Source organism: Polypterus senegalus, chromosome 13 (genome assembly GCF_016835505.1).
Source record: "Polypterus senegalus isolate Bchr_013 chromosome 13, ASM1683550v1, whole genome shotgun sequence".
Classification (NCBI taxonomy): domain Eukaryota; kingdom Metazoa; phylum Chordata; class Cladistia; order Polypteriformes; family Polypteridae; genus Polypterus; species Polypterus senegalus.
In genome coordinates this window covers 42161571-42185201 of record NC_053166.1, presented here as the reverse complement: position 1 = coordinate 42185201, position 23631 = coordinate 42161571, and the positions used below count along the sequence as shown (strand labels likewise).

Sequence of the window (23631 nt, the reverse complement as noted above, 5' to 3'; positions counted from 1 at the left end):
ACAGGAGTCGCCTCACTGATGAGCACCTGCAATCCATCCTGAGAATCTCCACAACACAGAACCTCACACCAAACATAAACGAACCTGTTGCCAAAAAAAGATGCCAGGCGTCCAGCTCTAAAATGACATATGAGCAAAGACAACTGAATGATTTGATTTGTTATTGCTGAAAGGAACACATTTTATTTATATTTCCAGGTTTTGTTATGCAGCATGTTCATATTTGAATTTGTATAATTTTGACAGGATATATTTTTATGGAGAGCAAAATCTTTTGGGATATTTAAAATCTAAGTTTATTTTTATATAAAATTACATAAGAGTAAAGAAATTTGAATGTTTGTTCTTTTAACGTTTACTTTATTTCTAACTTGTATAATTTAGACAGGATATATTTTTATGGAGAGCAAAATATTATAAGTTGTTTAAGGTTTGAGTTGATTTATTCACAAATAATATTCCTGTCTGTTTTTACCATTCCTACCAAAGATATTTCTGTCGACTAAATAAAAATTCCTTCTATTTAAAATTTAAATAGAACTTGAACAAATATGATATTCATAATATCCATGCAGACTTGCACGTAAGAGCGGGAGTTATCCGTTTTAACAAGCAGCGTATTGCACTGATACAAAATAGCTGTGTGTGTATATATGTAGATATGTATGTATATGTATATATATGTTTATATATGTGTGTGTGTATGTACATATATATGTATTTGTGTGTATATATGTGTGTGTATGCATATGTATGTGTATATATGTAGATATATATATGTATGTATATATGTGTATATGTATAGATATGTATATATATATATGTTTATGTGTGTGTGTGTAAATGTATATATATATATATATATATATATATATATATATATATATATATATATATATATATATGACAAAAACACTCATCACTCACAACAGTGACAAAACAATTACATTGACAGTCATGTTACGTTATTTTCAAAATGTTTCCTTTTCTTTTTCATTGCTTCTTTAACACACTACTTCTCCTCTGCGAAGCGCGGGTATTTTGCTAGTTAGAATATATCACTCAACTTTCAATGTAAGAAGCAACTAAAATTACAGGATTGCCGCAGTGTCACACATAAATATAACTTAAGAAAATAAGTCATAGTATACTTGCCACTATCTACGTCCTCACCGTGCACAGATCTAATCAAGAACTCTGATAAGATGCTAGGGTATACAGCCCAATATGTGAAGCAAGGTTTGAGGGAGGATATGATTAAGCTATATAACGCACTAGTGAATGTTATTTGGGATACTCTGTTTAGTAACTGCAGAAGTAAACTGGTTAGGAGTAAATGTCATGCAAACATTAGAATCTTTTTTTTTTTTTTTTAGAATTATTATATTTACTTTATTATTATATTCTAGAAATCCATAGATTGATGGAACAAGTTACCAAGTAGTGTTGCAGATAATACACTTTGTGGACTGTCTAAACTTGACTAGATGTTATTTTGGAGAAATTAGGTGGATAGGATTGACCAGCTTTGGTGTACATAATTATCTGTTGTTGTCAAAATTTTTCTAATGTATTACATGTCCAAAGAGAGACTGGGGTTGTCATTCATTTTTCCAGTACCTTGTATATTGAGTAGTATCACAAATTACTTTCAAAAATTCTTCAGTGTATATCATGGAAAAAATATTTTTGCTTTTGGGCTTTTAGTTTTTAAAATTTCAGATTTATATTTGTAATAAAGCTCTAATATAAAGTAAAACAGATTATGTCTTGCTTTCAGTCTAAACCCAAAACATTATAATTCTGATCAGTGCTGTGTTAGCTGTTACTGTCAGTTGGGATAGTTCGGGAAGTAAAGTTCTCAATGCAGTTGGAATTAAGACTTATTGTTGGAAAAATGCCAGAGTTGTCATTTTCAACGAAATGTCACTTGTCAGCAGTGAAATTAATATATCCTTAAACGTGAAAGAACTATTTGGTGGCATTCAAAGTTACTTCATGCTAATTTATAGACACTGTTATTGTTGTGTATTTGCTTTTCAAAATGTGCTTTTGTTGCTGCTTAGAGGTTTAAGATGCACAAAAGATTCAATATACACATTCTCAAACCCACATAAAAAAAGAAAAGAATTTACATAATCCTGATCTTGATTATGTCATTGTCTGTAGCCTTTAAACCACTGTAACAATATGCTGGTTTAAACAGACATGTTTAAAGCTTGCTAATTGTTTTGCTGTCTGTGCTTGTCATTGTTAGTAGTTGTGAAATTTTAATTGTCTAGTACAAAGAAAATTTTAAATAAATAATTGTTAAATAGCACCAGTGTTAAACTGTGACGACTTTTTCATCAAGTCATTACCTGTAATACCATTAAATAATATATTTAACTTTGGAGCAGGTTTCCTATTCGGGCTGCTATTGTTATTGGAAAAAGCAAAGGTTTTTTTGTGTGTATGTGTGTATGTAGGTGTGTGTATATATCTATATCTTGATAATTAAATTTATACAGATAGATTTAGATATATAGACATACAGTATAATTCATGGAATCAGAAGAGAATATTTAATTAAGAAAGTTTTGCTTTGCTTCTGCTGTTCTGTAGCTACCAGCGGATCTCACCAAGATGCACCTGACTGATAGTCCTCATTCACAGATGACTCATGTGTCTGCCAGCCAATCAGGATGCAGTATTGCCAGCGACTCTGGAAGCAGCAGCTTATCTGATATTTATCAGGTAAAATTGAAAGCAGTAATAGTAAAAGAAATTATCATCTTTCAGCCTTTTGAATGCTTTTGGGCTTGTGTATAAACCCAAAAGTTTAATGTAGCTTTATTATATTTTCATAACAAATGTACCATTTTGGCCAATATTTATAACAAGTGCTCATTCCATGTGTATACATTATTATCACATAAGTGAAGTTATGAATCGCCTTCTTATGTAGCAAACATTAAGATTTAAATAATTAGTCAGCAAACAGACTGATTATCCATTTTAATGTTTATATTACAAAAAAAATATTTATGGTGCTTTTACAATACATTTTTACTTATTTTTTCTCTTAAAATTAAGAAAATCGGTTATTATCTTTTCAACTCCACCATCAAGAAAGGATTTCAATAAATTTAATGACGGTGCTTATTAATATCATAGTGCTTTTACAGAATTGTAAATGTTGCACAACATCCAATAATAGTATCAGATAATGTAGACCTGCTTATCAAAAATCAATTGTAAAAGTGAGGCGAGTCATTAAATTATAAACTTGGTGACCATACAAGAATTGTCGTTTTTTTTAAATGTAGTGCCTTGCATCTTGTTTATTTCACAGTTCTTCATTAAACTTGTTGTGTTTTATAGGTACTAGCATTTGTAAATGGGTACCTTTTAATGAATTGTTTAAAAAAACAATAACCAATGAAGAAAACATAATCAAAATATATTTTATAAATTTTATCTGTGTGTTGACCCATATTTCTTTTTAGTGCCAACTGTGGTATAAAATGAAAAAGATTTGCAATCACATCATATCAATAGAGACAGAAAACAAGTAAACAATCAGAAAAGCAAAAAGTAAAATGTAACTATTAGGAGAAGTAATAATAAATTGTACAGTGCATTGTAAAGCAGAATTTAAGCCTCAGTTACTGCATTAGGAGCTTTGAAAACAGAGACTTAGGCAGAGAATTGGTGTGGAAAGCTTGCTGGCTGTTAATTAAGAGTTTGCATCAAGACCTAGAGACTGTAAGAAAATTTCAAAAGATCCTGATTGTCTCAGAAGCTCATTTTTAATATGTGTGTTTCAGATGAAGGCATTAGCTGCAAAAAATTGAGATCAGATGTGTGTCAAGCGAGGGGCTGAAAGATGATTTCTTATTATATCATGTAATGAGGTGGATTTCTATTGAGTAAATCAGTGTGGAAACAGATAAAATTATGTGGTGCATGTTAATAATGGTTTGCACATTTTCTCCAAAGAAGCAACTTAATATCCAAAAGTATATTTTGGTAGTTACTCTTGACAGATTCAATGGATGGATTATAAAATACTAGAATATTAGATCATTAGACCAGTTATGGCAAAAACAGGCCAGTAAATTCATCTATCCAGTGTATTTATTATATTATGGATATTTTTTTTGAACAAGTCAATAACATATTACATAATATTTCCAGAATCGTTTTTATTTAAATTGTATTTTTTATTTCTACAATTTTTCTAACGTTAGTGATGAGCTCTATTTACCTTTGTTAACCATTTTTATTGTTTTTATTATTACCAGCTTTCTAATTGGTTAAACAATTTGGTCTTAATAGACATTTTGTGGGATTTTACTTCAAAATGTTTCAAGGTGAATTTTTTTGGTGACGAACAATGGTTTGCTTTATTTAGTTTGGCTTTATTTAAATCATTCCTGATTGCCTGCAACTTACTAGAAAATTTTGAATGTTCTTGATGAGCATCGTCTGCAGCTCTGTAAGCTTTCAAAAACTGCCTTCATTAACAGATAATGAGCTTTCATTACTCCCTCTGTTTGCTCATTCACCCTCAAAAATGTAAGAAATATTGCTGAGGATGGACCGGGCAATGAGGACAGGCAAAACGCCAAGTGTGGTGTAAATGTGCTCCATGCTTTTATTTTCAAACTATGTAAAGGACAGTAACATTTTCATGAATAAATAATCCAAGATAAAAACTAATGCTTTCATGAAAGTTAAAATTAGCAATAAATAATCCAACATCAGGTTAAAAAGAGTTAAAACTGGGACTTCTTTCTCTTACGAGCTCAGGTGCCTCTCTTTCTTTTCTCAGCTCCAGCTTACCCATCAGGTATGCTCAGCTGGGAGCTGAGACATCAACATCTATGGAGCAACCCTAACCTGTAAGCGCCAGCTAAATACTCACTGTGGGGCCAACTCCCAACTGCCAAGCCTTCTCTCCTCTGCACCACTTGGTGTCCTGATTCCCCACTTTCTTGCACTCTTTCTGTTGACAGCAAACTCTACTTTCTATTTTTCTTTTTTCTCATCTCCTCATTTTCCATAGGCTCACTTTTATGCCTGTATGGGTGTGACACCCTAATTATAAACCACAGAGTTCTGATGTTGAACAGCTAAGTTGATTGTGTCAGTCACATCAACACTATTTTTGCTAAAAGCTTTCACACTGACATGAGTAGAATTGTTTAGTTTAACTTATCCGTTATGTGTCTGTTTTTTATATAATTGTGTTTCTTCTCTCACTGACTTTTAATTATTGTTTGTCAATTTAATAACATTTTGTGCCGGTCACTTTTTGGAGAAATTGTATCTCCTAACAAACTTGAATATGAGAAAATGGATATAGAAAATTGATAGAAATTTCTTTTGAACTATATCTTTGTCACAGTTGAGAATAATTAGTTTATTTTTTTCTGCTTGTAACGCTTACCCTTTTTATAAGAATTTTTAAATATTTCCCAAAAAGAAAAAAGAGAATTGTAGTATTCATTGTGAATTTGTTCTTATGTGTTTGACAAGATTCACATAGGATGGCAAAAGTAAAAAAATAAAGACCTCCCACTCCCACATTTACTTTAATGTTTTTTATTTTAACTTGGTTTCCTGTTGCTGTGCGTCCTGGTGATGAGAACCAATGCCCTCTCATCCCAGCTGTGTGCTAAAGGTTAAACAGGAAAAAAGCATCCTTCCTGGTCAGGCAGAAAGAGTAGGGAACGGAACTCTTCACCACTCCTCTGTCACTGCTATGCTTCAGTGCTAGGTAAGCGTTTAACTCATTCAGTCCTTCTGTTGTTGTGGCTGTCCAAATATTGAAGTAGAAACTGGGTACCTTAAGCTCACATTTCCACTGACTTGCTTTCTGTAGTTGCTATAACATTAGTGATTGTGATTGTTATGAAAAATGTGGATTCTAAAAAGGAAGATTTAGTGTGGAATTTGGGAATGGATAATAATTCTAAGTTCAATATCGGCATGTAATAAGAATTTAAATTAATTTGTGGTTTTACGGCTCCTGACTTTTCATTTAGCAGATATCCCTAGCAAACCGCATATGCTTTTTTGATAGGCATAACGTTTAACAGCAATAACTAATACAGTATCGATGCAATCTTTTTATTTTTTTTTTTTAAAACAGACCTAATTATTACTTTACTAGAATATTTCTTGATTATGTAATCTCAGTTTCTTTTGGCATTTTAGTTTTAAAAAGTGATGTGGCTAAAGTTGGTTGTTTTGTATGGTTTGTTGCCCTTATTTCAAATATTGCAGTACAGTAGTTTAAAATTTTTCTTTTTACAACTGTAAAAGTAGGAAAGACATCTAAATTTTCATGTAATTGTACACATTTTGTTTGATTCCTTTACTAATTTTTTTTTCTTTTGCTTCCTGCAATGTCACCAGGAACTGATAAGTAGTAAGAACCAAGAAGAATTTATTTTTTTATTTTTAGTCATCTCCTACTTTGTCTTTGATTAATATACAGTCATGCACAGACTTAAGACTCCTTTTGGGGCATTTGGCCATATGTCATATTGACTTTATGTCATTCACAAAGTGTGCAGGTCATTGCAGTTGAGGCTCTTTGGGTCTTGTATGGGTCACTAGTATGCATACTTTAACTGCCAGTATGAGGTAGCAAATACTGATACCCGAGTGTCTGCAGATGCATGACCGAGTCTGAGTAGAGGAAGTTAATGTGGGCTGAATGCATTAGAATTAGTCACGTGGAGCAGTGCCGATCAAAACAAACCTCAAAGGCTCCACAGAGAATCAGAAAAAATATGAGACCCTGTGAAATAATAATAATAAAAGATGTATTACTATATACAAGGTGTTCTATCTTATTGAAGGAAGAAAAAAGTGCAAACCATCCGCATAGATCAGAAACCAAAAAGAAATGCCAGCTACTTGAAGCGTGAATTCAATAAAATGCCAACAACAACAACAACAACATTTATTTATATAGCACATTTTCATACAAAAAATAGCTCAAAGTGCTTCACATAATGAAGAATAGAAAAATAAAAGACACAGTAAGAAAATAAAATAAGACAACATTAATTAACATAGAATAAGAGTAAGGTCCAAAAACTCTAGATGGATGGAGAAAAAAAATAAAATCTGTAGGGATTCCAGACCATTAGACTGCCCAGTCCCCTAAGTGACATAGTCAATTAGTGTTATGAAGATTGAAACTCTGTGAGCTCGATGAATTTTTTTTTTCTTTTTCTTATTGCTATCTGGAGGCCATTTGTAAGTTGCAGCATCTATTCAGGAAGGAATACATCCAACAGACTGCTACCTCTTCAGCTCCACCACTGATTCTCTCCCTGTTTTTATGCAGAGTGTTTCATTCTATGGCTGGCAGCACTGACATATTTACCTGATAATTAGAAGACATATGGCTTTTGTGGCCTGTAGTGGTTGGTTTTGGCAATTTCTTGAATATTTTTACCCTATTGTTTTCTGATGGTCATCAGCTTTAAGAACAAAATGACCGCAACTTAGTCGGCTGTAAATTGGCACAGGTCTGTATTTAGTTGTTCATTTTTCCTAGCCCAAGGTAATTTAACATACATACCACAAAAATATACAGAGTTGTATCATCAGTGAATCGAGGAACACAATAGTAGAAGTAGTGTATATTTGAAGTAATATATGTTTAAAGTACTTGTGTTTTAGTATGTTTTATTTGATTGTGATTTCGAAGGCTTCATGTGAATGATGTTAATTTTTGATTTAAATGAAAGTGTTTACCAATGTAGGAAAATCATTATTGTGCATATTTATTAAAGGGGTAAAATCAAATAGCATTGGTTTTGTAATGATTAAATAGTTCCAAAGAAGTGTAAGTAGCCCAAATAGTATCCCTATTGATTTACTTTGAGACATGCTATTCAAAGTCAGATGTAAGTCAAATATTAGTGTATGCATCATGTTTCATCAGTATCTGAGTTATTGTCTCTCTTAAGTATTTTATTTTAATATAAAACTTTAAAGAAACACAATTGTTTGGTAAATGGCTAAAATGAAAGGGAAAAGAAAATTAAAATGTAGTGATAAATTGAAAGCAGTCCCTAAGAAACATGTGCTTTACTTTTGCTTGCAGTTTTTTATTGTTTTGGACAACTGAGTTCCAGAAATAAGTCCAAATTAATTCCAAGGCAACAAAAATCCAATGGACTATTGGGTAAGAGGGGAAACATCAGTAGTATTTTTTTATAAGTTCATAATCTGTCTTGTTTGTTTCAGGCAACAGAGAGTGAAGTGGGGGATGTGGATTTGTCAGGACTTCCTGAGGCAGTTGTTGACTCCGAAGAGGAAGAAGAGGAAGATGAAGACATTGAAAGGGCCTCTGATACATTATTGGGCAGAGATGTAGTGCGAGATTGTCTTGACAAGCTGCCAATTGACAGAACTGAGGATGATGTTGGTAATGATCAAACAAGCTTATATTATAATCTAAATGTGAGTTTTGTGATGCTAAGAAAAACTCCAAAAATTTGTCAGGCCAATTTGAACTTGCCGTTCCACAGCAAAATATGGTAATTGAAGTAAACCAATTGAAAGGGCTGTTTTTTTTATTTCCTTCTGTTTTCAGAAAGTGTGCAAAGTGCAAAATTAATGGCTTGGTTGAATTCATCACATATGACTCAACTGGAGTATCAAAAAATGCGCCACAAATGAGTGTTTTTACTTTGAATAAATGAGATTAGTAGTTCAATAAAAAATAGCCTCACCATTTTGTCATTCTTAGCTGCTTACACTGTCTAAGCCTTGAGGATTCTGTAACATAAAAGTAAAAATACGTAAATTATCAGCTTCCACCTTTAAACAGAAACTGTCACATTTGGCGGGTCTCACAACTTTGGTTGTGTTAGATTTCTTTTGCTATTTGCCCTTAGATAGGGGAGAAAAATCTCAAAAAATGTACTTGAGGTTACACCCTCTCTGTTAACTTTTGTTACTTGCTTATTGTCTTTCCATCCATCCATCCATTATCCAACCCGCTGTATCTCAACTTACAGGGTCACGGGGGTCTGCTGGAGCCAATCCTAGCCAACACAAGGCGCAAGGCAGGAAACAAGCCCGGGCAGGACGCTAGCCCACCACAGGGCACGCACGCACACATACACACACACACACACACACACCAAGCACACACAAGGGACAATTTAGAATCGCCAATGCATCTAACCTGCATGTCTTTGGACTGTGGGAGGACACCGGAGTACCTGGAGGAAACCACGCAGACATGGGGAGAACATGCAAACTCCACTCAGGGAGGACCTGGGAAGAGAACCTGGGTCTTTATTGTCTTTCCTTTCATCTTTAGTAGTGCACTTATTATTCTTGGCTGTGAATGCCTAACTAAGTGCTCTCCCCCATCTCCTGTAAAATGTAGGCATATAATACATATTGAGGAGCATAAGTTTTCATGATAAAATCCTTTGCGAAATCAGAGTCTCATAGGACTGGGTTCAAGGAGAACTCCTCCTTTAAGTCATGGAATGCAGCCTCTTATTTTTTTCTCTTTTCTTACTTGAAGAAATGTCAAGTGGAATTTTGGTCCTCAAATAGAAATATAAATTGTTGAAAACATCTATATTGGATGGAAAAGGGTAGTTTTCCTTTATTGTGTCTTTTTCCTTTCTAATTTATGATTGCATTTGTTGTGTATCCCTACCATCATGATCTGAAAATATGTAAGGCAAAACCCCTAGTATAATGTGGAATTGGTTCTCAGTACACAGCTTGTTGAAAGCCAAAATCTAGTGTAGGATGTTCATTCTGAGCAATTTGAACACTGTCTTCCATCTGATTTAATTTGTTTTTTAGCATGCTCTCCTCAGAATAACCCCTTTAACTCAGCATCTTTGCAATTGTCTATAAATCTCGTTATAATGTCTGGCTCTGCTCCTAAAGATTATGAGTAATACGTTCCTTACTTGTAACTGCTGAGTTTTTACTGAAAGTCTTCTTGATGGTCTTAGATAATTTTTGCAGGCTTTTAGCACTGCAGATGATTCAGAGTATGAGACACAGGTTCTCTTTCATTGTTCTTCCCCATAAAATTTCATACCCACCTTCCATGTTTTGTAGCACTTTCAATAGGTCAGAGTTGAAATGACCTGCTTTTACTGTTTTACTGCCTTGCTTTGGTATCTTGCCAAGCTTTGACAGAGCTGCATGGGTCTTAGGTTGCATATGACATAGATAGGTGAATTTTGCAAAAGGTGATATTCTGGTATGAGAATTGCAAATTGAGTAGAATGCAAAATTTAGACAGTGTTAATATGAGATGCATCGATGCTGATAGGAAGTAATGTGAAGCATAATAGGACCTTTTGCAATACATGTTATAAGAGTGTATTTATAACTTCCAGACTCCCTGTTGTGTTTTTTTTTTTTTTTTGCCAAAGCTATAGTTCCAGCCAGCTTGGTACCAAGTCAGCTACACCAAGAGCTGGGTCTTCATCTTGAGTTTCCCTTTTTCAGTATCATATCTATAATAGAGAAGTTCTAAATACTGTCCACAGAGCACCCACACCATCATTTGAACTGTAAGCACATCAAATCAAATTTACTTCCTCTTTGTGTCCCGATACAATGTAGGTTAATAAACCATTTTATACTGCAGCAGTTTCTAATGTGTTTAAGTGTTCTTGGGGAAATGTCACTTATGGCTTATTGCAGCTCACACTCAGCTTGTAAATTACAAGTGGAGGAAGGGAGGGACTTTTTTAGGCAACTTCTATCTAAATAAAAATTATTGTCATTTTCCTGTGGAATGATTATTTTAGAATTTAGCTTTCATAGGATGGTTGGAATTTGGTCTTATAAATTATATAAAATTAAAGTAAACAAAAATAAATACTGATACAATAAAACGTAACAAGAATTTTTTTTTGTTTTCTAAGAACCTAGAGGTATCTTGGGAGATGACTACAATGATACAAGTTTGATTACCAAACATTTTCTTAAAGCATACAGGCCATTCCATGTATTTGTTAAATTTCACAGCAGCACACCTGACTCAAATGAATTGCCTGAACAAGTTGTACTATTGATTCAGTATAACAAATATAGTGCATCCGGTAAGTATTCACAGCACATCACTTTTTCCACATTTTATTATGTTACAGCCTTATTCCAAAATGGATTAAATTTATTTTTTTCCTCAGAATTCTACACACAACACCCCATAATGACAACATGAAAAAAGTTTACTTGAGGTTTTTGCAAATTTATTAAAAATAAAAAAAAAACCCTAGAAACCACATGTACATAAGTATTCACAACCTTTGCTCAATACTTATCGATGCACCTTTGGCAGGAATTACAGCCTCAAGTCTTTTTGAATATGATGCCACAAGCTTGGCACACCTATCCTTGGCCAGTGTCGCCATTCCTCTTTGCAGCATCTCTCAAGCTCCATCAGGTTGGATGGGAAGCGTCGGTGCACAGCCATTTTAAGATTTCTCCAGAGACGTTCAATCAGATTCAAGTCTGGGCTCTGGCTGGGCCATTCAAGGACATTCACAGAGTTAATAATAATAATACATTTTATTTATATAGCGCCTTTCTCATGCTCAAGGCACTTACAGAATATAAGAAAGAATGGTAGGGTATACAGTATATAGCATAGTACAAAGCAAATAAATAAATAAAGAAGATTAAGACAGTGAATTCAGAGAAAGCCTAACAGACAATAGAATTGATGGTCTAGCACACACACACAGGTTTTAAATTGTTTTTTAAACGAATTCATGAAATCAGCTGACCTGATTAATTTCGGTTGGTCATTCCAGAGTCTGGGCGCTATACAGCTGAAGGCCCTGTCACCCATGGAGTACAGATTAGTGTGGGGCACAACAAGATTGCCAGAATCAGAGGACCTTAGTGAGCGAGCAGGCACATAGTGATGGAGGAGGTCACTGATGTAGTTTGGCGCGAGGTTATTTAAGGCTTTGTAGGTTATTAGTAGGATTTTATATTCGATTCTGTAAGACACAGGGAGCCAGTGAAGACGGAGCAGGATGGGTGTGATGTGCTCGCTGCTGCTGGTTCGAGTAAGGACTCTTGCAGCTGAGTTTTGAATAAGCTGGAGCTGTGATATAAGATTAGAAGGGGCACCTGCCAACAGCGAGTTACAATAATCTATGCGGGATGTGATAAAAGCATGGACAAGTTTCTCAGCATTAGAAAAGGAGAGGAAGGAGCGAACACAGGATATGTTACGGAGGTGAAAGGAAGAAAGTTTCTTAATGTGATTTATGTGGGCGGAATAAGAAAGGGAGGAATCAAAAATGACACCAAGATTCTTTGCAGTAGAGGCAGGTCTGATGAGATCACCACCAAGATTGACTGGGAAGGAGCTCATTTTATTAAGTTGCATTTTAGTCCCAATTTGCAGGAGTTCAGTTTAATTTTGCAGTTTAATTTTAAAGAGTTCTGCTCCATCCAGGTTTTAATTTCACTAAGGCAGGTTGTGAGCTGAGAAAGCTCTGATGAAGTTCCACTTTTAACATTGAAGTAGAGTTGAGTATCATCTGCATAAAAATGATAGCCCAGTCCATAGCTATGAATAATATGGCCAAGGGGAAGCATATAAATACAGAAGAGAAGAGGGCCGAGGACAGAGCCCTGAGGAACTCCTTGTGTGACTGGCGCTGAGCTGGATCTGCTGTTGCCAAGACTAACAAACTCTTGCCTATCAGTCAGATAGGACTTGAACCACTGGAGGGCAGTGCCAGAGATACCCAGCATGTTCTCCATTCTGGACAGTAGAATGTCATGTCTGACAGTGTCAAATGCTGCACTGAGGTCTAACAGAATTAATATGCTGGTTTGTCCAGAGTCTGCTGCCATAAGCAAATCATTGGTTACCCGTAGCAGAGCAGTTTCACAGCTGTGCTGCACCCTGAAACCAGACTGAAAGGGTTCCATCAAATTATTAGACGTTAAGTAATTGGTGAGCTGGGAAGCTACAACACGCTCAAGAGCTTTTGACAGGAAAGGTAAGTGGGAAATAGGCGGAAATTGTTAAGATTGTCAGCATCAAGACCAGACTTTTTAACATTGGGGTTACAGAAGCGATTTTAAAAGTGAGCGCACAGAGCCAGTGTCAAGGGATGAGTTTATTATTGTTGTAACAGTCGGGATTATGGCATGAAGGCAGGATTTAAGTAGTGTGCTGGGGATGGGGTCCAGTACACAAGTAGTCGGCCTCATCTTACAAAGCAGGTTATTAACAAACGCAGATGTGACTGGTGAGAACTTAGAGAAGGAGCTGGATGGAGTGGGAAAACAGGGAGAGATATAAACAGATGATGTATTTATGTTAGTTGAATTATTTAGATCTTTAATTTTGTTACGGAAAAGTGGAGGAAATCCTCACAGACTTCAGTAGAAGAGGTAGTTGGGCCAGATGCAGGTTCAGTAGTTTATTAACTACAGAAAACAAAACCCTTGGGTTATTGTGGCCACTTTCTATTATTCTGCCATAGTGGGTGTTCTTAGCAGCAGTTAGTGCTTCTCTGTAAGCTCTTTGGTGGTCAGAGAAAGCCTGGATGTGCACGTGAGGCCAGTCTTACGTGACATTCTCTCAAGGCGTCGACCAGCTGCTTTCATAGATCACAATTCTGAGTTATACCAAGGAGCTGAACGTTTAAAGGAAACCTCCTTATGTTTTAAAGGAGCTGTTTTATCTAATGCTGAATGAAGGGCTGAGTTATAGTGGTCAACAAGACTATCTAGTGTTGACGGAATAGGTGCAGACAGTAAAAGATCAGAAATGGATCCAGAAAGGATAGAGGGACAGATATTTTTAAGGTTTCTGTAAGAAATTTGTCGTTTACAGGTAAGAGGAGGTAAAGGCAGTGAGACAGTGAAAATACTGCTTTATGGTCAGAGAGTCCCAAATCAGTGCTGTAAATATTGGCAACAGATAGTCCAGAAGTGCAGATCAGATCCAATATATGACCACCAGAGTGGGTGGGAAAATCAACATGTTGTGTCAAGTCAAAACAGTCCAGTAAGGATAGGAATTCATTTCTCAGTTTAGATGTAGTAATGTCAATATGGATGTTGAAATCACCAAGAAGGATAATTCTCTGAGAGTAAGAGCTTAGGTGGGTTAAAAGTTCAATCAGATCAGATAAGAAGGATGCATTGTATTTTGGGGGACGATAAAGAACAATGAGTGAGACAGGACCTGATTCCGTTATTAGTTTAAGAGCCAGGCACTCAAAAGACAGTGGACAGTCAATTGGGATTCGTTTGATATTTAAGTCTGCTCTGATAATTACCGCTAGCCCACCTCCTTGTCTAGAGCTGCGAGGTTCTGTATGGAAAGTGAAACCAGGTGGAGTCACCTCCGTGAGAGACGTCAATTCGTTTGGTTTTTGCCAAGTCTCCGTTAAAAACAGTATATCAAGTTTGGTGTAAGTGATGAGTTCTGACAGCACCAATGCTTTGCCGTTAAGAGATCTCGAGTTAAACAGAGCAATATTAGTTAATGAGGCATCTCTTTGCACAGAGCCATGATCAGGGTTTATTTCCACACAATGTAAATTTGGCACACTGACACTTGTATTTCCAGGGCCATGAGAAGGAAGGCTTATTCTTGAGCAAATGCTGCCGGTTGTCTATTCATTCGCAGCCCGGCGGTGGCGGCGACCTGACCCACGATGTATATATTTCAGGCGCTGCAAACTACTGGCGTCTTTTATGATGTTCCAATCAGACCATTTGCTCTGGACAAACTGTTTAATAAGAAGGAGTTTGTCATGAGAGTATTTGAGCATGATACTTGGCAATACTTATCTGAAAAGCAGTGGAGAAGCAGCATAGCATAGCGGAACCATTTGGAGTAGATGAGATGAACGGCGATAGCAAAGAAGCAGAAAGCATAGCAGGAGGAGGTAGCAGGATTTGGAGGTTCCAATACACAGCCATAAACAGTAACGCTTGGTAATTTCATGCGTGATCGCCCGGAGCCATAAGCCAGGTTAGTATGAGCATCAGATCAGATCCCAGTCGTACAGTACTGTAAAATGAATTGGGAGCAGATCAGCATAGCGAATATAATCACGGAGACAGATCATCCCGAGGTCAAAGATCGCCAGGTACAAAGAAATGTTCGTAAATCTCGTCCCATGATCCACAGACTCGACTGTTCCCAGTCAAAGTAGAGTCCATAAAATCTGTAAATATTAAGCCAAGTCCATGCAATTCAAGCTGGCTGTATCCACTAACTATACGTACAATAAAAGAAATAAAACAAGCATGAGAAAGTGTAGAATTAAGGCGAATTTTGTGAAAAGTGTTGTTAACAGGGAGGAGCGGCAGCAACTTGCGTGCGCCAGCGTCCCCGCACCTGTAGTGACACACTGAGTTGTCCTGAAGCCTCTCCTTTCATGTCTTGGCTGTGTGCTTAGGGTCGTTGTCCTGCTGAAAGATGAACCGTCGCCCCAGTCTGTGGCCAAGAGCTCTCTGGAGCAGGTTTTCATCCAGGATGTCTCTGTACATTGCTGCCGTCATCTTTCCCTTTATCCTGAGTAGTCTACCAGTTCCTGCCACTGAAAAACATCCCCACAGCATGATGCTGCCACCACCATGCTTCACTGTAGGGATGGTATTGGCCTGGTGATGAGCAGTGCCTGGTTTCCTCCAAATGTGACGCCTGGCATTCACACCAAAGAGTTCAATCTTTGTCTCATCAGACCAGAGAATTTTGTTTCTCATGGTCTGAGAGTCTGAGTGCCTTTTACTAAGGAGTGGCTTCCATCTGGCCACTCTACCACACAGGCCTGATTGGTGGATTGCTGCAGAACCTTCTGGAAGGTTCTCCTCTCTCCACAGAGGAGCTCTGGAGCTCTGACAGAGTGACCATCGGGTTCTTGGTCACCTCCATGACTAAAGCCCTTCTCCCACAATCACTCAGTTTAGATGGCCGGCCAGCTCTAGGAAGAGTCCTGGTGGCTTCGAACTTCTTCCACGTACGGATGATGGAGGCCACTGTCGTCATTGAGACCTTCAAAGCAGCAGAAATTTTTCTGTAATCTTGCCCAGATTTATGCCTCGAGACAATCCTGTCTCGGAGGTCTACAGACAATTCCTTTGACTTCATGCTTGGTTTGTGCTCTCACATGAACTGTCAGCTGTGGGACCTTATATAGACAGGTGTGTGCTTTTCCAAATCATGTCCAATCAACTGAATTTACCACAGGTGGACTCCAATTAGGCTGCAGAAACATCTCAAGGATGATCAGGGGAAACAAGATGCACATGAGCTAAATTTTGAGCTTCATGGCAGAGGATGTGAATACTTATGTACATGTGCTTTCTCAATTTTTTTATTTTTAATAAGTTTGCAAAAATCTCAAGTAAACTTTTTTCACATTGCCATTATGGGGTGTTGTGTGTAGAATTTTGAGTAAGAAAATGAATTTAATCCATTTTTGGAATAAGGCTGTAACATAACAAAATGTGGAAAAAGTGATGCACTGTGAATACTTTCCGGATGCACGGTAAATGAAAAAGGCTACGGTAACGCAGATTAATTAACATAAAGTTATGGGTAATGAACAGTGGCATATCAAATTAGATTTTGAAGATATGTTGTTCAAACTGTAATAAAGACAGAAGCAGTGTAAGGCTCAAAAAAGATATCTGCATCTTGAAAGGTTTTAAAGGTCATTTCCTCAAGGGCCAATCCAGTGAAGTCCTTGCTCAGCATTTGGCATAGTTACCTGGCACCAGAGAATGCATTTAGACCATGCACAGTAGTCTTTAAAGAATCTGACATTTTATTGCTAAGAAGCCATACATCCAGAAAAGTAGTTGACCTAGTGCAGCGTGCAAAATATCACAAAGCATCAAGTAACAGCCAATTTCAGAAACTCTTATGGAACAATGGATCCAAATCTAAAATTTTAGCTTCACAAAGACAATAGTATATAAGACGAAGAGTTGACAAGAAATACAGTGATACTTGTCTGCAGACTTCTGTATAGCATTATGATGGCTTAGTCATGTTCTTGGGGTGCATTTCGGGTAAACAGTGGAGGGGATCTGGTCAAAATCTATGGAATGATTTCTGCTGAGAAAAATAAACAGATATTGATTCATTATGTTATACCTTTGGGAATAATGATACCAGTTAATAATTAAGGTGTTGGAGCAGAAATCTGTAAATGGAATAGTAAAACCCCATAATCCCATCCACAACATAACTGAAGCTGTGTATAATCACTTGGATAGGAAAAAGAACAAAAAGAGATTGAAAACAGAAGAAGACATAGGACTACTTGAAAATATTGCAAAGCAATTCACCAAAGCAGAATGCTTCAGTTTTGCATTTTAAGAGAATTTTAAAAGATTTTGTTGTTGCCTTTTAATGTATTAATGTTAATTTGTTATTTTAATATTGTGTAGAGTTTTTATACATTTGTGTGTATGTAGAGCATGTACAGAGTATCCAGTTTAAGTGTACATATGTATATACAGCATATGTACATATATGTAGGGCATGCATGTTTTGGTAAATTGTGTGATGTTTCAAAATTGTTTTGTGTTTATATTGTGGAAAAAATTTGTAATTATTGAATAGTACATTAGGCTGAAATGTAGAAGTACAGAAATTAGAATAAACTAGATAGATTTAGTGATAGTAATTTTTTATCAGGAGGGGTAGTTCAGATTGATAATTCCCAAAGCGATATTTATTTGCATTAGCAGAAACATAAAACATAAAGTATGAAATAATAAAAACAAAGTGCAAATAATTACACACATTTAAGACCTAAACCTGTGCATGTGGTATATTTTGAATATATACAGTAGTATCTCTAAAGAAATATTGTCCCTCTCTCAGTGTGTTAGTTGGATGCCTGTCCATATATTCCAGTCTCAGGGCAATGGCGTGGCATCATCTTCAAATAAGACCAGAAAGCAGTTGTAGTCAACAAGTAGTGTTACAGATGTAATTTTGTTATTGGGGGAGGAGGGGTATATTGATATGCAATTATTAACTTTCACACTAAGTTAATACTGCATCCATACTCTTCATTCTGGCAACCAAAATATAAAATATTTTAATTTTCAAGGAGAAAACAGTGTGCTAAATAACCTCAATTCTTACCATTCCACTTAACAAAGAGAAATGACAGCTAGAAGTGAACTATAAAATTGTTTCTATTGAGTATCTCCTCCTCCTTAAATCTTGGGTGCCACTTTTTGAACTGATACCATGGGGACTTATTTTGGTGGAATTTTTAGCCCCATGTGCAGGAATGAAGTCTGTATTTTTTCTCCATCAAAAGAATCCTACTGAAACTGAAACTTAAGTTAGAATGTAGTGTGCAGGTCTCATATTGTGTAATAGCAACTTCATATCTTCATGTGGTTTAGTCTGGCAAGCAACATTGCATTACAAAGTATAATAATTTTTAATAATTTTTTAAACATGGTAATGCACTGTTTTTTAATATGATTTTGAATACTTAATGTAATAATTTAAAAATTGAATGCTGCATTATACTGTATCCTTATTTTAATTTTGGCAGGCAGCACCCCCCTATGTTGTCAAATTGCAATTGCATATTCTGAGCATGCAACATTTTTTTCAGCAAATCTAAAAAAAACATGTAAATTATTTTGGTAACTTTTAATTCTCTACCATTATATTTTTTGTTTTATATATAAAGATATATTTTACATAAATTATTTTTTGTAATTTAGAAGACTAAGAATTTTAATTTACTAAGACATTTTTACATATTTTGTTTCTTTTTTTATAAGTGTGTTTATAAATTTATTCTAGTTTGAAGATTGTTTAAAAGATGTTTTATGATGAGGAAAATTGTAAACCGCAGAATTTACTACTGACATTCGGATTAATATTTCTGTTTGGGCTTCCTGAAGCAGGAATCAGTGTCAGTATATATTTTTGGAAAATGATAATGACAAATGAAGCTCCTGTGGTGCACAGTTGGCCCCTTTTATTAATAGGGCTTTAAATGTCATCAAGGTATTCCTCATGAGAAAATGAATAGTGAAGTTTAGGGCAACTGTATTAGAAACCTGCGTTTATGTGATTATGTTATATATACCATGTACTTTACTCTTTTCTCCTTTGCCTTTATAGAACAATTACTGGAATTCATGCATCAACTGCCAGCCTTCGCAAACATGACCATGTCTGTCAGAAGAGAGCTGTGTTCTGTTATGGTATCTGAAGTTGTGGAACAAGCAGGAGCTGTAATTCTTCAAGATGGACAAGAAGTAAGTTCTGCAAGGAATTTTCTTTTGTAGAGGCACGTGGAGAAGTATATAGAAGCCAGCAATACCTTTGTCATGTTTATCTTTTTATTTACTTATATGTTAACGCAGTGCTTTCAGAAAAAACAGGATATTAAATAAAACATAATATTCACTGCCAGTATAATCAGAATAATCTAAAAAGATGTTGAGGTTTCAAATAAAATTGACGTTACATTGTTAGAAAGCTTTGCAATATCTTTTGAAAGAATTGAGTGGTGCGTTAATCAAGTCTATCCATTCATCCATCTTTTAAAACTATTTATCTAAAGCAGGGCCACTAGAGGGCAAAGCTTATCCCAGCAAGCCCAAATACATCAGTGGCCAATTTAGTGTATTCAATCCACCATCCTGCATGTTTTTCAACTATGAGAGAAAGCGCATGTGCACATGCGCAGAACTTGCAGTCTCCATGCAGGGAGCTCCCAGTACTTGAATACAGTTTAACCAAGTCCTTCATGTAATTTGGGAGATAATTACAGCTGTGAAGTTATCAATAAAAAAAAAACAAACCTTAAAATTCTGCATATTGTGCAGGTCATATACCCTCATTCACTCACATACTTATATGTACATTTGCATTGTCTGTTCAGTATAAATACCATTCATTTATCAAAAAAAAAAGTGAAGCCAATGTCATACAGGGGTCTCGTGCTAGTAAAATGACTTGCAAATGGGCGCCATTGGAGGTGGGATTTGATTTTGTTCTTGAAATCTTATAGCTTTATGTCTCTTCAGTAACCTTAAGCACATTTCCAACATAAGAGATTAGCATTGAACTCTGTTCTGTTAGCAATGAGTCCAGACAAGATTCATTATATCAAGACAGGCCAAATACCATAACTTAACTTAATACTTGGTATCACACAAGCCAAGCTGGTGTAGCAGTTAAACAGTGGTTGAGTTTGGAAAGAGAACTGGTGTTTTACTTTAGCTAGTACTGTATTTTCAAACATATTTAATCAAATTCAGAGTTTTGGCAGATCCTATACTGACATCATCAAATGCAATAGAGAAAGTAGCTCTGGACAATATGCAAGTTCACCAATGCAGGGAAACTGCAGAATGTAATGTAATCTAGGCTTAACTAAAAAAAATGCTTACTATTCTTTTCATCCTACATACACTGTAGTAAGTCACACTTTTTAGAACTCATTCCAGAATTTGCACACCCATGTAAAATTAGAAGGGTCTAATGTGTTTTATGCATATTTGTGCTTCCAAATCCCTGTTGTGAAAAAAATGCTACAGAAATGCTTACTTTTTTCTTTTGTAGCTATTTTAAATATCATCTCTAAAATAAGTATATGTATATGCTTTTTGATGGACTGTTGTGCTGCACTGATTTAAATTCTAAATGGTAGAAAACTATTCAAGGATCTCTCAAATGTTTTTTTGTTTTTTTTTTAATTTTATTAATTTTATTGCATTCATTCCATACAAACCAATCAATTTTTACAAAAAGTAGGATAAAGAACAAGTCGACCCCCACCCCTGAGAGAGAGAGAGAGAGCAAGGCCAACGGAGTAAAACTTAAGGCTTGTAAACATACCTAAATTGATGAGTTTGATAAGCCAATAGAGATGGATGGAGAAGAAAAAGAAATGCAGAAATAATTCCTTTGTACTTTAAGAGCTTATTCTAAAATATTACTGATTAGATCCTGCCATGTTTTGAAAAAAATCTGTACAGATCCTCTAACTGAGTATTTGATTTGATCGGTTTCCCACTGACTTAAAAGAGGAGAGTTAGGATTCTTCCAGTTTAGCAAAATCAGTCTGCGTGCCAAAAGTGTAGTGAATGCAATCACAGTTTGTTTGTCCTTCTCCACTTTAAACTCATCTGGAAGAACCCCAAACACAGCTGTTAATGGGTTAGGAGGGATTGTGAGACCATGGCTGTCTAAAAGGTAATTACAAATTTTGGTCCAGATTGATGTTAATTTGGTACAGGACCAAAACATGTGACCCAGTGAGGCTGGGACTTGATTGCAGCATTCACAGGTTGGATCTTGCCTTGGAAACATTTTGGAGAGTTTTAGACAAGACAGATGTGCTCGATATATAATTTTGAGTTAGATAATTGTATGCTTTGCGCATATGGAGCTTGAGTGAATTCTCTGCATTGCTATTTATTTTATTGTGTAGCTGGAATGTTAAATTTGGAATGTAATTGTTCATAGGATGCAAAGACGTTGTCTATATAAAGATCTCTAAGCAAGTTAATCCTAAATTTTTTCCAGATATTAAAAACCTGTATATGTTTGCGAAGGTTGAAAGAGGTGGTTCTCTTGCAGAGGTGCCACTGATAAAAGCTTCTCCATCTTAAAATGCTTTCTACATTAGTTCCATATTCTGAGTGAGTGAAGCACAATTGGGTTATTAGTATATTGCCGATGACTTGCATTTTTTGGGGCACAGAGCAGGGAATATAAAGAAGTACTGCAGGATTTTAGTTCTATTGCGGACCAGGCCTGTGTATGTTCATCTATTTGTGTCCAGGTTTTTATAGCTTGTATGTTTGCTGCCCAGTAATAAAACTGGAAGTTATGTAGAGTCATGCCACCTTCTGCCTTTTGTCTTTGTAGGGTTGCTCTTTGGATACGTGGATGTTTCGAGTTCCAAATAAATTAGGTTATTGTTGAATCTAATTGCTTAAAACATGATTTATTGATGTACTGTATATTGGAATGTTTTGAAATAAAAAAGGAGCTTAGGAAGAATATTCATCTTAACAGTGTTAATTCTTCCAGCTAGAGTAAGATGAAGGGTTGACCATCTATGCAAATCTTGCTTAATTATTTCCATGCAGACGGCAAAATTTGATATGATAAAAGGCAGGGTGCATAATCTAATATTACATGCTTGAGAATTCACTGGAAAGAGTACACTTTTATTCAGATTAATTCTGAGACTAGAGATCTTTTGAAATTCTGTGAGTGCTGTTAAGACTGCAGGCACAGAATTTTGTGGGTCTGATATATACAGTATCATATCATCTGCATATAGTGAAATTTTCTGTTCCAGTCCTTCTCTGATAATCCCTTTATCTGAGCAGCATTTCGACAGTGTATTGCCAGTGGTTCAATGGTGATTGCAAAAAGCAGCAATGACAAGGGGCATCCTTGTCTAGTACCTCGTTCTAGTTTAACGTAGTCTGAACAGATGTTGTTGATACAAATTGAAGCTTCTGGATTGGTATACAGTAGTTTGATCCATGCACAAATGTTCGGGCCAAACCCAAATTTCTCCAATGTAGTAAAAAGGTATTTCCATTCAATCATGTCAAATGCTTTTTCTGCTTCCAATGATAATAATATTTCTGGGGTGTTTGACTTAGTTGGTGAGTATATTACATTAAACAGGCGTCAAAGATTTGAGGATAAGTGTCGACCCTTGATAAATCCAGTTTGATCTTGTGATATTACCGAGGGGAGCACTTTCTCCATCCTTCTAGCTATACATTTTGAGAGTATCTTAACGTCATTATTCAAAAGTGAAATTGGTCTGTATGATGCACATTGTAATAAGTCCTTATTTTGTTTAGGAAAAACGGTGATTAATGCTTGGCGAAAAGTTTGAGGAAGAGTTTGATTGTCTCTGGCTTCTGTAAATGTTGCTAATAGGAGGGGAGCTAGCTGAGTGGAGAATTTCTTATTAAATTCTACAGGGCAGCCATCAGGACCTGCTGCTTTTCCGCCTTGAAGTGACTTTATAGCATCTAGTAATTCTGGTAACGCCAGAGGTTTATCCAGTTCCTCCGCACTAGGAGTATCTATTTGTGGTATCTGTAATGTATCAAGAAATGCATTAGATTGTGTGTTGTATTCTTTAAACTCAGTAGAATATAAGGATTTATAGTAGTCTCTAAATGTGTGCATTATATTTTTGTGGTCGATGATTTTATCTCCATTCATGTTGGTGATTATTGGGATTGCGCTGCGGACTTCTTACTTGTAACTTTGTTGAGCTAAAAGCTTATTAGCTTTCTCTCCGTGTTCATAGTAATGATGTCTGGATTTATAAATTAGTTGTTCAGTTTCTTTAGTTGTCAAGAGGTTTAGTTCTGAATGCAGAGCCTGCCTTTTCCTATATAGAGCCTCGCTTGGAAGCCTGGCATGTTCTTCATCTATTCTAGTAATTTCGCTTTTTAGCTCTGCTACTTTCTTGGTTTCTAGTTTATTTCTGTGGGAAAGATACAAGATAATCTGTTCTCTTAAGAAGGCCTTAAGAGTTTCCCCAGAGTATTACTGCAGAAATCTCTTGAGGATGTATTTGTCTCTAGGAAGAAACTGATTTGTTC

At 35.9% G+C, this 23631-nt stretch overlaps 1 protein-coding gene across 11 annotated transcripts in view; it reads left to right on the top strand.

Annotated features, from left to right (window-relative positions):
* The window catches only part of rapgef6 (Rap guanine nucleotide exchange factor (GEF) 6), a 373961-nt gene that overhangs the window by 284717 nt on the left and 65613 nt on the right, over positions 1–23631 (top strand). For 10 of the 11 annotated variants that reach the window (XM_039775454.1, XM_039775462.1, XM_039775459.1 and 7 more), the window contains 3 exons: positions 2605–2736; positions 8257–8437; positions 19157–19293. In XM_039775454.1, the coding sequence (XP_039631388.1) occupies positions 2605–2736; positions 8257–8437; positions 19157–19293 (450 nt within the window). The remainder of the gene's footprint in view (positions 1–2604; positions 2737–8256; positions 8438–19156; positions 19294–23631) is intronic. The other variant, XM_039775460.1, reaches the window with a different exon arrangement.